At 41.5% G+C, this 15457-nt stretch overlaps 1 protein-coding gene across 4 annotated transcripts in view; it reads left to right on the forward strand.

The window, feature by feature from the left end:
* Window positions 1–2933: 2933 nt before the first annotated feature.
* TRPM7 (transient receptor potential cation channel subfamily M member 7) overlaps window positions 2934–15457 on the forward strand; it is a 77982-nt gene continuing 65458 nt past the window's right edge. For all 4 annotated transcript variants that reach the window (XM_035131113.2, XM_060282971.1, XM_060282972.1 and 1 more), the window contains exon 1: window positions 2934–3044. In XM_035131113.2, the coding sequence (XP_034987004.1) occupies window positions 3042–3044 (3 nt within the window). In that variant the 5' untranslated portion in view covers window positions 2934–3041. The remainder of the gene's footprint in view (window positions 3045–15457) is intronic.

The following is a 15457-nucleotide window of genomic DNA, read 5'->3' on the forward strand; positions in this document are numbered from 1 at the left end:
AGAAGCATACAATAAGTCCATAAACATTGTACAAACTCAGCATTGAAGAGGACATTAAAGCCAGCGGTTAAAAATTCTCACACAAGACATCAGGCCCAAAATAAAATAGTAATTATAAGAGTAATAATAATAATTATTATCTGCTATTTCATGCTGACTTATATTTACATCGCTCGCTGAGCATACAAAGGAGCAAAATTTTAATAAAAAGAAAAGGAGGATTTTGTGCCTAATTAAAAATTAAAGCAAACTTAATAATGTTCAAGACTGGATTACTACAATGTGCTCTGTGTGGAGCTTTCATTGTACTAGGTCTGGAAGCTGCAGGTAGTGTAAAATGCTGCAGCACAATAGCTGACAGGAGTGATATCCTGTTAACATAGAACACCTCTGCTTAAGGACCTGCACTGGTGGCAGATGTGCTACGGGGCAAGTTCAAGGTGTCACACTATTAGTATTTGAAGCCCATAACAGCTTGGGACTACTGTAGCTTGCTTGTGATATTACCTTACCCAATTTATTCACACTCAACTGCTTGGATCTGTGGAATTGGTCCTGTTGCAGGTGCCACTTAATTCCTGTTCCACATTTCTAAGAAATTGATTTTTTTAATGTGGTTGTACCCACGCATTGTCCCTCCCTCCCTACTGACACCAGGCAGGTGCCTTCACTATACTTTTTCGGCACCGGACAAAAACATGTTTGTGTGGAACATGTTTTAATCTGGTTTTTAGCTTACAATTTATTTTACTTAGGTTTTAAATAGTTGGTTTTAACAGTTTCTTTACTGATAATTTTACTGTTTCATTCTTTTTGTAAAACACTGCAAGGTTTCATTACAAGCAAGTAGTATTTTTAGTGTATAATGCATGAAGCAGGCTAAACAGGATCGCTTTGTACCGGGACAAACAGGAGAAAGTGAAGCATCACATTTTAAAGGCTCTAAGGGGGGGGCAGCGTGTTGCTCTGTACATGTTGTTAATGTTAAACACCAGAGACTTCTGCAACTTTATCCTCTGCCTAACCGGCAGGCATTTACCAAGTGAAACTTTTCCTGGCATGTCTATGAATGGAAGTGTACCATTTCAAACAATGTATTCCGCACAACACATTTTTTAAATGTGACTGTGAAGTTGCTTTGAACTGTTTCATTTAACACTGTGTTTTAATAAAGGTATTATTCTACACAACTTTTAGAAGACATCTGAAGGCAGCCTTGTATTGGGAAATTTTAAATGTTTGACTTTTTTAATGTTCTTATATGTGTTGGAAGCCACCCAGAGTAGCTGGGGAGACGCGCCAGATGGGTGGGGTATAAATATCATAATCATCATTTCATTTTAAGAAATGGATTTTTTTCAAAGTTTAGAAACGTCAAGTAAAAAAAACAACCAACCATATATCCCTTTGGCTTCCCTCCCTCCCCTTTTGTGGATCCTTGTGTTATGATTATTCCCCCTGCATCTCCTTTATCATTCCATTTTACGAATCCTTATTTCATTCTTTTTTAGCTACAAGTTTTACATCACCCCTGCGAATAAATTTAGTTGTTTACAATAGTTTTTCAGGTAAATTATATACTTTCCCTATTATTATTATTATTATGTTACATTGACTGTTAATTAAGGTCCTGGAACCTTAGGGTGAATAGGAGAATAGGAGAAATGTAAGAAGAGTGAGAAGACACACGAAAGCTCAAACCAATGACAAACTTAGTTGGTCTCTAAGGTGCTGCTGGAAGGAATTTTTTTATTTTATTGAGAATAATGATCATACCTTCCAACTCCCGGTTAGAAAAATCCGGGATCAGCAGCGTTGGCACTGGAAGTCGCTTCCAGATATGCGTAGTAGCAACTTCCAGTGCCGGCGCTGCCAGATTTCTGGTGCCCAGACATGGGCAGAGCACCCGAAATCGGTTCTGTGCATGTCCAGACATGCGCAGAAGGAGCCTCCCTGGCAGGTACTGAAATCCGGAGGATTTACAGGATTTTTTACAATCCGGGCTGCCAGCGGGAAACGGTTTAAAATACGGGGTTTAATAATATGTTGTTAAGCAAATTACTACTAATGTACTACTATTTACAAAGGGCCCTTCTAGCTTCACTCCTCCCACCCCATCCCCCCCAAATCCCCCGAGTTATCTTTATTATTTATGAAGGGCCCTTCTAGCTTCGCTGCCACCCCTCCAAATCCCGTTGTTGTTATTATTATCGAAAGGCCCTTCTAGCTTCGCTCCTGCCACCTCCCCCAAAATCCCCTGTTATTATATTTAACGTTATTATTATTTACGAAGGGCCCTTCTAGCTTCGCTGCCACCCCCACAAATCCCATTATTATTAACATTATTATTATTGATGAAGGGCCCTTCTAGCTTCGCTCCTGCAATCCTACCCTCAAAATCCCGTTTATTTCTTCTTCTTCCTACTACTACTACTACTACTACGGGGCCTTCTAGCTTCCCTCCTGCCCCCCCCCCTCTCCCGGACAAAAAAAAAATCCCCTCAGCGCCCGACCCCTTCTGCTCCCTCTGAGGCGAGCGCGACCCACGCGCAGCTCGTGAGGGAAGCGCAGGCCGAGCCAGGAAAAGGCGGGAGAAAGGCCGGGCGGGGCTGCGCGAGCTGACGCGGCCACGCCGCTGCGCTCGAGCCGGGCCAGTCGCACAATTATGAGAAAGAGCCGCCAGGCCGCTCCTGCCGCTACCGCCGCCGCTGTTGCTACCTTCGCCGCCGCCCTCCGCTCTGGATCCCCAGCCGGAGCCTCCTACCCCGAGCCTTCGCCGCTGTTTCGGCCGCCCCCTCAGGTGCAACTCCCCGCGGGCCCACTTCGGAGCGCCCACCTCGCGCGGCGGCCTTCTCTCCTACTTCTTCTTCTTCCCGCCCGGCCCCGCGCAGCAGCAGCCGCCGAGCTCAGCGCCGATAGATGGAGACAGGCCCCGCCACCGCCGAAGCCGAACCACGAGCAGGAGCAGAAGCCGACGCCGCCCGGCGTGAGGAGAGCCAGAGCCGCCGGCGCCGAGACCCCGTTGCCCGACCCTGAGGAGAATGGTGAGGGTGGGGGAGAAGAAAGGGAAGCGAAATGGGGGCCGGAGGGGGGGGGCTGGGTGTCTATCTCTCTATCGCCTGGAGCTGAGGAGAGTTTCCCCCGAGGAGGGCGCCATAGCCGTCCTTCCCGGCCATGTGAGGCGGCTCCTGGCTGGGAGTCTGGCTTAGCCCCGGAACCTGCCCCTTCGTGGCTCCAATAAATCTGCCGGGAGCCCTTGGAAGGAGCGAAAAGGGGTTCGCCGCGCAAGCAGGTGGCTTTGAGGGGGGCGGCAAAAGGCTCCTAGGCCCCTGCGCCACGTTCCTCCTATTAGAAAGCGGGCGATCTTTTATGGAGATCCGTGGCGCTCATGGCTCTTTTAACTTGAGTAACGGTAGCAGAGAGAGAGATAGAAGAAATTATGGGTTCCTGCCCCGAGGAGCATACAGAAGAAAGCAAGGGTAGTAGCCCCAACGTGGTGCTCTCCAGATGTTCTTGGACTTCAGCCCCTGCCTCCATGGCTAGTGATCGAGGTGATGGTGGGAATTGTAGTTTAGAATATTATTTTTGTCGGCTGGATGGTGCCAAAGTGTGTGAATGGAAGGCACTTAGGGCTCTTAAGGAAATCCACAAACGCTTCTCTGATCCTACCACAATGATGGGAATTGTAGTTTAGAATACAGTGGTACCTCTGGTTAAGAACTTAATTCATTCTGGAGGTCCGTTCTTAACCTGAAACTGTTCTTAACCAGAGGTACCACTTTAGCTAATGGGGCCTCTCTCTGCCGCCGTGCCGCCGCCACACAATTTCTGTTCTCATCCTGAAGCAAAGGTCTTAACCTGAGGTACTATTTCTGGGTTAGCGGCGTCTAACAAAAGGTAACAAGGCTGGGGATTCCTTTTTCCTCCTCCTCCTCCCCCTAATAGTGCAAAAGGATAGGTTGGTCTGATAGCCTTGGTTGGGTTCAGAGGCAGAATGTCATTAAATGCCAGTTACTGACCACTCAGCCTAACCTACCTCACAGGGTTGTTGTGAAGTCAAAATGGGGAGGAGGAGAAAGAAGAAGAAAAACATTGTGTTAAAAAAAAAAAGGTCGGTTACTGAGAGGCAAGGGCAGGAGAGTTAGGCTTCTTTCCTTGCCGCTTGGGACGAGATGCTGGACAAGGACCTTTGGTCTGACCTGACAGTCTGTCTCTTATGTTAACAAGTCCCTCCCCCCTTAAAAAAACATTTGATTTTCAAACTGAACGCTTCCCACATGAAGAAGATCTGCATAGCGTATTGAACCCTGGGCTCTTGGGAGGGGCAGCTGTCCCTCCTCAAGTGAATACAGTAAATAAAATTACTTGACTAAAAGTAGAAATTGTAGAAAGATTTTGACTGATTTTTCTGAGCACTTAGGGTCAAAAGAAAGTAATTTAAAACAGCTGTTGTTGAGACATTTCACTTTGAATATGCTAGACAGAGGGTGTTGACAGGTGGATGTCCTACCCTCCTAACATATATCCTGGCAACATTCATGTCCAGGCTACTGTTACTCCTGGGGTTTTCGTTTGTTTTTTAGTTAAGCAATTCCTGGAAGTGACACCTTCCTTGCTATTTCCATAGGATGTGACTCCTATGGTGGCTTAATAAATCAGAAAGAGGCTAGCATGCAGCCTTTTTTGTAATCCCCATAGATACTATCACAAAACTATGCTTTATCTCACTTCACCATCACTATGCCTGCCAATCCCAAAGTCTACCCATTCAGATGCCTCTAGCCTCTAGGTAGCTAATTTGATATGGGGAGGGGGAAAGGAGGCCACTGGGCAGGACTTCTTAAATATTGTGTACTGCAGCCTCACCCCACTTGCAGACAATAGAACACCTTTGCTGTTTGCATGTAATGCTCTTTGATATCTCCAGATAACAATTTAAGGTACCATATAAAGCAGGGGTGTGGAATGAGATATTGTTGGACCCCAACATCCATTAACAATAGCCAATGTTGCCAAAATCTGAAGGTTCCCCACCCCGACATAAGGGATGGGGAGAATGATAAGCAGCATCTTACAGCTGCCCATAAGCACACTCTTAGCAGAAGACAAACCTGTAGACACGATACCTGTTCTCTATCTCCCTGGCTTCCATATTACTCCAGACAGCAGTGACATACTGATCCTCTTACCCCCACAACTTCCTACCATGTACAGAGCATTAAAAACACCTCTTCTGCAACTTCCGCTCCCTTTCACATATCTGCAGCTAGGTTTCAGTAGGTGTGCATAAAGTGGGAGTTTGGTGGATTCTTTGCCATCCCCTTTTCCTGGCACCTGTGATTGATATATCCACAACAGTTGGGAGGTGAGGGAACCAGGCACATTTTAAAAAACAAGGCCACCCAGATTGGAACACACACCTAGTTGTACATCACATCTCAAACTGGGATTCCTTGCGAATCTTAATGCACCACAAAATTGCACATTTGGAATAGTCTGGAATAGCACCTGTGGATACTGGACAGCTCTTGGAGCTTCATAAAAATCAATCATGCAGCTTTTATAGGGTGCCCAACTAGGCCCCTTCATTTATCTCACATCACTGGAACTAGTACAATCTTAAGTTCCTAAGATCAGCTCTTCAAGTGCCAAAATTTATTTCAAATGCTACACTGTGTCTTGAAACAAGTTTTGTAAGAGCAGAGGCTAGGGTGTGAATGGCCACACTTAATTTCTGGCTTAGACTATCCTTTTACTCATTTGGCCTTGCTTCCCTAACATTAAAGGATGATTACAGGTAGGTAGCCGTGTTGGTCTGGATCGAAGTAAAATAAAAAAATTCCTTCAGTAGCACCTTAAAGACCAACTAAGTTTTTATTTTGGTATGAGCTTTCGTGTGCATGCACACTTAAAGGATGACTTTCAAACAACATGGAAATGAGCAATGGTAGACAAAATGCTAACTCTAGGTCTTACCCCACAGCTTTTACTAGGCATGGGCTTTGAACAGGCCAAAAAACCCAAAAACATTAAACAGTGTGTGGTTGAGATTGAACATCAGTCAGATCTAGCCAGGTTCTCAGATTTCATCATTAGTAAAACCAGTAGGTATCTCACCACCTCAATGACATATTTAACCATGTTGGTCTGCCATAGTCGAAACAAAATAAAAAAAATTCCTTCCAGTAGTATGTTAGAGACCAACTAAGTTTGTCATTGGTATGAGCTTTCGTGTGCATGCACACTTCTTCAGATACATGGATTCTGTGGCGGAAGCAATCAATGTATAGATCTAGTGTGGTATTGCGTCCATCAGGAGGGGTCCATGTGGAGTCCCTTTTTTGTGTAACATTTTTTCGGTGGTAGTTGGTGGTCAATGTTCTGTTCATTAATGTGTTGGGAGGGTGGTGGTGGTTCCCCAGTAGGTTGAGAGGTGTTGTGTTGTGAAGATGTTGTTTGTTCTACTTTGTCTTGTTCTTGTGTGTGTTGAAAGTACTCCTTCAGGCATAAACAGCGGAAAAATCTGAAGAAGTGTGCAAGCACACGAAAGCTCATACCAATGACAAACTTAGTTGGTCTCTAAGGTGCTACTGGAAGGAATTTTTTTATTTTGTTTTGAAAACATAGTGTTCACTCTGTCTCATTGCCAGGCTCTCCCTTCAGCCATCCAGGAAGGCCATTTTAGGAAGATGCCTTATGAGGTGAGAAAATGCCCCTGTGGCTCTGGGGAAATAGAAACAATTGAACATGTTTTTATCCAGTATTACACAAACATACGTGCTAAGTATACACAAATTTCCAGGACACATAGGACAATTCCATATCTCCTTACTGCTCCCAAGATATAAATCCTGATATAACATATTCAGTTGCCAGATATTTTGTTGCTATGATTGACATACGTCAGAGGATGTTATATGTCACACAGCAGGTCTAAAACTGAATTTAGATGTTTTTATCTGATTTAGATGTTTTTATCTTATGCTGGTCTACTGTAACTGAGAGTATGAGTATGTGTTGCCCTATTGCCTATCTAGTATGTTTTGTTTATGTATGGAGGTGCTTTTATCTTATGCTGGTCTATGACCATAATAAAATTTGAATTGGATATCTGTGACAACAGCTCCAAGCTTATGCTGAAGTGGTGTTTCTGTCCAAGCAGATTGGCTGTGAATATAATGTTTCATGCTTTAAGCAAAACATTTAAGCAATTACTAGCAATATTTTGTAAATACCTATTCTCAGTTGAGCTTGAATGTAATTTTGGAAGTTTCGTTCACCCCTTGGTAGGTTCAGGCCTCTCTTTATACTCTCCTAGGACTTGTTTACACAGTTAAGGTTCAGAGGTAGTTTGGCTGCCTCAGGATTGTCAGCAGAAAGGGCATTTCAGCCATGTAACCTTTCTGTCAGGTCATTCATAGGTCATTGTGCTTCTCTCTGAAGCTATCACTCCCCCACTAGAAAAAACAATCTGTCTGTTGCTTTCATGATCACTAACCCTAAGAGGAAAGAGAAATGAAATGAAGAGTCCTTGATGTTAACAGGGGTAGTTTACTCTCTTCAGTCTCTGATTTACCCCTTGAGTGTAAATGGTTATACATGTTTATGGGAAACTTAATTCAATAGGCCTTACTCCCAAATCATGGTGATTGCACTGCAGCCTGGAATAAATGAATAATTTTAAGTAGGGGAGGATGCTCCAGATTAAGTGACTATGCAAATAGGAGTTGCAAATTATTACTCTCCTTAATTCAGATTTCTGCTTATGTTAAATGATCATGTGTTAACTTGGATAGCTCAGTTGGTAAAGAATGAGACTCTTAATCTTAGGGTCGTGGGATCGAGCCCCATGTTGGGCAAAAAGATTCATGCATTACAGGTGATTGGACTACTAGATGATCCCTGTGATCCCTTTCAGTTCTACAATTCTATGATTCTATGATACTCAAGAAGCATTTTGAAAACGGTTTGTTTTCATTCTATTTAGGTGAGTTTATTTAAATGTATGCTAAGACATGTGATACAAAATGTACCTTTAAGCTATGTAAAGCTATGTAAATATTAATTATGTCTTTCTATTGCCAGTAGCTTAAGAAAATTTCTGTATTTTAATGTTTTGTTGGAAGCCGCCCAGAGTGGCTGGGGGAACCCAGCCAGATGGGCAGGGTATAAATAATAAATTATTATTATATTATTACAGTATTATAAAGCAACAATCCTAGTACTAGAAATGATATTCTTATACCGGTAGATGTCTGCTGCAGTCATATGTGACCTGTAGTAGGTAGTGGATTATATAATTTTAATTAAGTACTTCAGCAATAAAACTGGCAAATTGAAAATATTGTTGGAGGTGACTTTAAAATGTTACATTTTATTGACATTTATTTATTTATCTGTGGAAATTGAATTTCTTGGGTGTGTTTCTTTAAGAATTTCAGAAAAATGAATCTTGGTGTTTATTGTGCAGATACTAAGATTAGTTACTTGTATTGTGTCAACGTGGGATGCAGGGGGCGCTGTGGGTTAAACCACAGAGCCTAGGGCTTGCCGATCAGAAGATCGGCGGTTCGAATCCCCGTGACGGGGTGAGCTCCCGTTGTTCCGCCCCAGCTCCTGCCAACCTAGCAGTTCGAAAGCATGTCAAAGTGCAAGTAGATAAATAGGTACCGCTACAGCGGGAAGGTAAACGGCGTTTCCGTGTGCTGCTGTGGTTCGCCAGAAGTGGCTTTGTCATGCTGGCCACATGACCTGGAAGCTGTACGCCGGCTCCCTTGGCCAATAACGCGAGATGAGCGCCGCAACCCCAGAGTCTGTCGTGACTGGACCTAATTCAGGGGTCCCTTTACCTCTTATTGTGTCAACTATCTATCAAAGTCAGTACAACTGTTACATAATGCTTCTTTAAGTTTTTGATGTGTATCTTTTATTGATTCTCAAAGCAGTTACAAAGTTACTGTTCTATTTTTAGAGTTTTACTGTCTCTAGTACTGTATAGGCAGCAGCTGTTTTAAGTGCATTCAGTATGTGCGCAACTGCACACACATACATTGCGCCAAATCTGGAAGTGACCCCAAAACAGGGTGGGGCAGTCTTATGCCCCCCCCAAAATGTGTGGAGGTCTGGAATGTAACCCCCGTGCAAATCAGTCACTGCCTGTAGTTGATTTTTTGCTCTCTGTTCTCATGTTATTGGAAACAATTTTAAAAATAACCTGTTTGTGCTCTGTGTAGACAGTTGCCGCTGGTACAGTCTGATAAAAGACTATGCAGCAGACAGCTTTAACTGTAACTCATTTCAACTTCCTAGTTTTCATCAGATGTACTACACTCTGCTAGGTCTATTTCATGTTGTAGAAAGAAATATGGGAAAAGTGCAGATAACTAAAACAAACATAAATGGTTGTTTGGTTTAAAACAAACCAAATGGTGTTCCTTGGAGTAGTTACACTTTTAAGTTATAACTAAGGCTGATACTGTAGTTTCTTTGTTTGTTTTAAAAGGCATCAGCAGACTTGATGATTGCAGTTTGCAATCTTTGTATCTATTAAGTTTGTATTGCATGAATAGGTTGTGTTGCATAGCTGCCAAGTTTTCCCTTTTCTCACGAGGAAGCCTATTCAGCATAAGGGAAAATCCCTTAAAAAAAGGGATAACTTGGCAGCTATGTTGTGTTTGCACTGAATAGACATCAATCCAGGGAGCTGCAAAACCCATAGTAAGCAGTCCATGACTATCTTAAGAGCATGCACATTTCTTCAGTGTGATTACAAGTGTTTAACTTGTAAGTTGGGAGTTGGACTGAAGCCACTTCTTTTTTGCAGTTTGTTTATAAGTTTCTAACGGTATACTTGGCAAATAACATGTTCCCCTGTTTCCTTAATAGTATTGGGGACAATGCAAAAGAGAGAGAGAGAGAGAGAGCACTTGATGCCTCCCCCCCCCCCCAAATACAGTCATGGGAAAAAGAAATTCTTTGAATTCTGTGATTTTACAAATGAGAACATAATAACAATCACCTGTTCCTTAGCAGGTCTTTAAATTAGGTAAATACAACCTGACATATTACACCGTGTCATGATTTATTTAACAGAAATAAAGCTGAAATGGAGAAACCATGTGTGAAAAAGCAATTACACCTTGTGATTCAGTAGCTTGTAGAACCACCTTTAGCAGCAGTAACTTGAAATAATCATTTTCTGTATGACTTTCAGTCTCTCACATAGTTGTGGAGGAATTGTGGCCCACTCTTCTTTATAGAGTTGCTTCAGTTTGTTGAGGTTTGTTGGCTGTTTATGCACAGCTCTCTTAAGGTCCTGCCACAGCATTTCAATTGGGTCGAGGACGAGGTTTAGACTTTGACTAGGCCATTGCAACACATTGATTATTTTCTTTTTTAGCAACTCTGTCATAGATTTGCTGGTGTGCTTGAAATCATTGTCCTGTTGCATAATCCAATTTCAGCCAAGCTTTAGCTGTCAGGCGGATGGCCTCACATTTGCCTCTAGAATACTTTGGTATACAGAAGAGTTTATCGTTGACAATGACTGAAAGGTTCCTAGGTCCTGTGGCTGCAAAACAAGCCCAAATAATCATTCCTCCACCACCGTGCTTGACAGTTGGTAAGAGGTGTTTGTTTGTGCTGATATGCTGTGTTTGGTTTTCACCAAACATGGTGGGTGATGTGCATTATGGCCAGCATCTCCACTTTGGTCTTGTCTGTTCAAAGGACATAGTTCCAGAAGTATTGTGGTTTGTTCAGATGCAATTTTGCAAAGCTAAGTCATGCTGCCATGTTCTTTTTAGAGAGAAGAGGCTTTCTCCTGGCAACCCTTCCAAACAAACCACACTTGTTCCATTTCCCCCCCTAATTGTACTGTCATGAACTTTAACATTCCACATCCTAACTGAGGCCTGTAGAGCCTGAGATGTAGCTCTTGGGTTTCTTGCAATTTCTCTGAGCATTGCACGGTCTGACCTTGGGCTGAATTTGCTGGGATGTCTACTCCTGGGAAGATTGGTAGCTGTCTTGAATGCTTTCCATTTTAAATAATCTTCCTCACTGTAGAATGATGAACTTTCAATTGGTTGGAGATGACCTTATAACCCTTCCCAGTTTCATGGGTAGCAACGGTTGCTTATTTAAGAGCATTGCTGCTGTCTTTCCTCCTTGGCATTGTGTTAAAACACACCTGAAAGCTCCAGACCAGCAAACTGCTAAAATTTCAGCTTTTATAGAGGTGGGCACACTTGCTGATGATCAATTAAGCAAGGGCATTTGATAAGCAGCACCTGTCTGCTACTTAGCCACTTAATTCTCATGGAAGCAGTAAGGGGGGGTGCACTTAGTTTTTCACCCATGGCTTCCCCATTTTGGTTTTATATTTGTTAAATAATGACACAGTGTAATATGTCATGCATTGTTCATCTGAGGTTGTATTCACCTAATTTTAAGACCTGCTAGGGAACAAATTATTGTTATTATGCCCTCATATGTAAATTCAAAGAGGGTGTGCTTTCTTTTTCCCATGACTATAGATACAATGTGAAGAAGAGTTTGGATGAGAGAGGCGTGCTTCATAATGGTACATGTGAATAGGATCTAGGTCTCTTAGTTGACCACAAACTAACCATTAGCCAGCAGAGTGATATGACTGCAAAAAGAGCTAATGCAGTTACATTATTGGAAGCATTGTGTCTAGGTCACAAGAAGGAATATTTTCAACTTTTACAATTTTATGTGCTGGTCAAGCTGCATCTGAAGTCTTTGTCTGCTTCTGGGAGCCATCTTTTAAGAATGACATTGGCAAATCAGAGTGTCTTGAGAGGAGGATGACCTTCCTGGATACTGAAGGGTTTGGAAACCAAGTCCTATGAGCAACTGTTGATAGAGTTGGGTATGCTTAGCTTGGAGGATAAAGTGTTGTCTGAAGGGTTGCCATTCAGAAGTTGAAGCTGGCTTGGTCTGTGTTGCTCAAGCAGCCTTAATTATTGGGTCCCAGATATTTGTTTAAGTTGGTTGTGGATAATGGGAGTTGTCATCTAACAACAACTAGGGACCCAAGGTTGAAGAACTCTGTTCTATAGGTCAGGACTAGAACTAGTAGTAGGTTAAAATTACATGGAAGATTTCAGTTAAACATTATGGAAGTTTCCAAATGATAAGAAGAACTATTTGGCAGTGGATATTTCTGACTTGGGAGGTGGTGGCTTCTCCTTTTTCAGAGGGCATTAGCAGAGGCTGAATGGCCATCTTTCATCAGTGTTAGGAACCCAGATATATGAGCTAATTGCCAAATGGCACCTTAAACCTAGGTTACAGTTGCCACAACAGAATATCTAGGTGCCACCCCCTCCCTCAGTGATTTTTGTTGCTGTTGTTCATTTCATTTATATACCACTTTATATTTTAAAGAAAAAATCTCAAAAGTGGTTTATAATACATTAATATATTTTTATTGTAAACACCAAATTAAACATGTATTAACAATTTCTGCTAAAAATGTGTCACATATGTGAATTGCATACTAAATAATAATAATAATAATAATAATAATAATAATAATTTATTATTTATTATTAATACCCCACCCATCTGGCTGGGTTTCCCCAGCCACTCTGTGTGGCTTCCAACAGAAATATTAGAATACACTAATTTCTTAAAGATTAAAAGCTTCCCTAAACAGGGCTGCCTTCAGATGTCCTCTAAACTAATGCATGCTTCTCAAAATAATAAGTAAGTAAGTAAGTAAGTAAGTAAATAAATAGTGTTGCTGACCCTCCCCAGAGGCAACTGGACATTCTGTTTTGGTGCCTACAACCCAGGTCCCAGAAGCCATTTGGCTCCTAGCTTTTGTATCCCAGTTTCTAACACTGCTCACTTGGGCCTCACAGGGTTGTTATAGGGATTACCTGAAGAAGGGGGAGAATCATGTATTCCTTGGAGAAAAAGGTGGGGTATCAGTGCAGTAAATAAGCTCTCCTTTTTACCTGCTTAAGAAAGCTGGAGCGGCCATCCAGATGGAGATATCACTTGCCAGCCTGGCATCCAAAGTTTTCCATGTGGTTGAAATTAGACCCATGGCAGTTGCAAAATGCTCCTGGTGCCTGAGGAATTTTGAACACTAATCCTCTTAGGGATGCTGTAGTTTCCTCTTAGGGATGCTGTAGTATACTGCGTTGTAGATCCTTTATTGACCACCAGATGGTCTTTAGGACCCCTTCCAACTCAAATTCTCCTATATAACACTGCGAACTTTGTTTGATCTTAATAAAACTGGTATTTTCCACTCCCTTTGACCCCCCCCCCCGACCAATGTGGATACCTGCTTTTCATTAGGGAGATGTTGAATGTTAATCAGAATTCTTTTTCAAGAGCATTTGTATGCAGTGGCAAGAGATAATAAAGCTTAAATATTTTGTTTATGTGAAACTGAGAGTGAGTAGTATTTATTGCCTAGTGTGAAGTGCAGAGTGTTTTGCAAACTTGTCCTTCCAAACAACAGTTCTGTGGGTAGGGCAGTATTATTTCCTTTGTCCCTCAGATAGGGGCAGTGAGATGGTGCTATGTTCACAGTCACCCTTCGGTGGTTTTGATTCAACGGAGATTAGAACCTGCCTCCTGGTCTGCGTGTGTTATTCTGTGCATTAGATCATACTTGCTGTCTGTATTTGATCTACCAAACTACATATGCTTGTTTTTTGTTTTTTTGTGGGGAGGAGGAGACATACCTCATTTCTAACTACTTTGGCTATAGCATATGCATTTTGCTTTGGCTTAATGGAACTAATATTTGGCCTGATGAAGAGATTTAATAATGAAAGCAGACTGTGAAATTGACTCATTGCAGATTAAGTAACAGTCATCACTTTTAACAACTCCTTCTCAAAAGGGGCTTGAGCCAAGGAGTTGTTAGGTTAGAAGTAAAGTTGTGGGTAGCACAGTTTAAGAAACCTGTTGCATGTTTCTAGTCTAGAATAATTAAACTTTAGTATTGCATTTGAACAGTTTTGTCAGACACTGTTTGGATTTGAAACTGCTTTATTATTCTGAAAACAAGTCTCTGCAGGTTTCCTAAAGTCCTTTTACTTGGCTCTCTTTGTGGGGTGTGGGAAATCAAGCTATAAAAATTGAGCCATGTCACCTTAGTAAGTTCACTAAGAGCTTAACTGCAGAGCTTAACAATCCACTTTAGAATAACCAAGCAGATTCAAATGTAGAAATGGCAAACGTTTCCTGAATTGTATCACTAGTGTGTTGTGCATTGGGTGGGGTACTGAATGTTGAAATGCTCTGCATTAAAAAACAAAGAACACTACGTGCTCATGGATAGCTGTATACTAGGAAAAAGTATTACAGTATTACAGTGTTGGGGGCAAGAAGTGCAGCAATTCTAATTTATTTTTTCATAGACTTACTCTGTTCTGTAAGCATGCTTTAGGAAGACAACCCCCCTTCCACCCTCCCTAATTTCCCTCTGTGCCAGGATGTGTCTGCACTAGTGGAAGTTCACACTATTTGTTTCCCACATAAACTGCTTCAACTGTGTTACCTATCTATAATTGCACAAATGACCAAATTCTTCAGAAATTTATATAAAAAAATTCCCCCCCAAGATTGTCAGAAGTCTTTGAACTTGCCCTTAAAAGGAGGTGAACTAATAATTTCTTCCTTTCTTCTCAAACTGGGTTATCAAGTTCACTCCACTGTTTCTCAGAACTTATTCGGAAGGTTTCTGTAATTTACTCAGCACCACACCTTAACTAGGTAAGGTTATACCCAAAGAATTTGAACTAGGCACTTCCTGAAACAACTTTCATACCCAACAAAAGTTTAACCCAGAGTCATTTTTAACCCAAAGTTTAATATTAGGTTTCATTTTATCATAATTCATAAATATTTTTTATAAATAATACAAAAATTATACATATTTTGGGCTGCATTCCCTCTTCCATGCAGTTGGGCAATTTATAACAGAAATATTACTGGACTGTCACCTACTCTATTAGTGTCTGTCAGTGCTTTGTGTCATTAGCTTTTTACATAAAAGAAATAAGTTAGCAGTTTCTAACTTATTTCTTCAAGCATTAAATTTTGACTAAAATATGTATGTGTTTCTTTTCTTTGAGTCACACAAATTGCTCTCTTTTAAGGAATAATGTGTTTTACCTAGAAGGTATGCAAATTCTAGAGGATGTGGGTGAGGTCCGTCATGAAGACATGTCAAGTATCAGTTATGCCAGATGCGCTGATCTATTTTACTTTGTTCATGCTATCTTTTTTCACGATGACCTATGTACCTGTTGTAGGTAACTCTAATAATATTTAACTTCATGGTAAATTAGTTGATTTATGAATGAATAGGATATCATTTTAATGGTGATTACTATTTTACCTCTTCTACATGTGGATATATTGTACTAAACAAGCAGTGCATCCTGTCACACTAGCATTATCC

Source organism: Zootoca vivipara, chromosome 14 (genome assembly GCF_963506605.1).
Source record: "Zootoca vivipara chromosome 14, rZooViv1.1, whole genome shotgun sequence".
Taxonomy (NCBI): domain Eukaryota; kingdom Metazoa; phylum Chordata; class Lepidosauria; order Squamata; family Lacertidae; genus Zootoca; species Zootoca vivipara.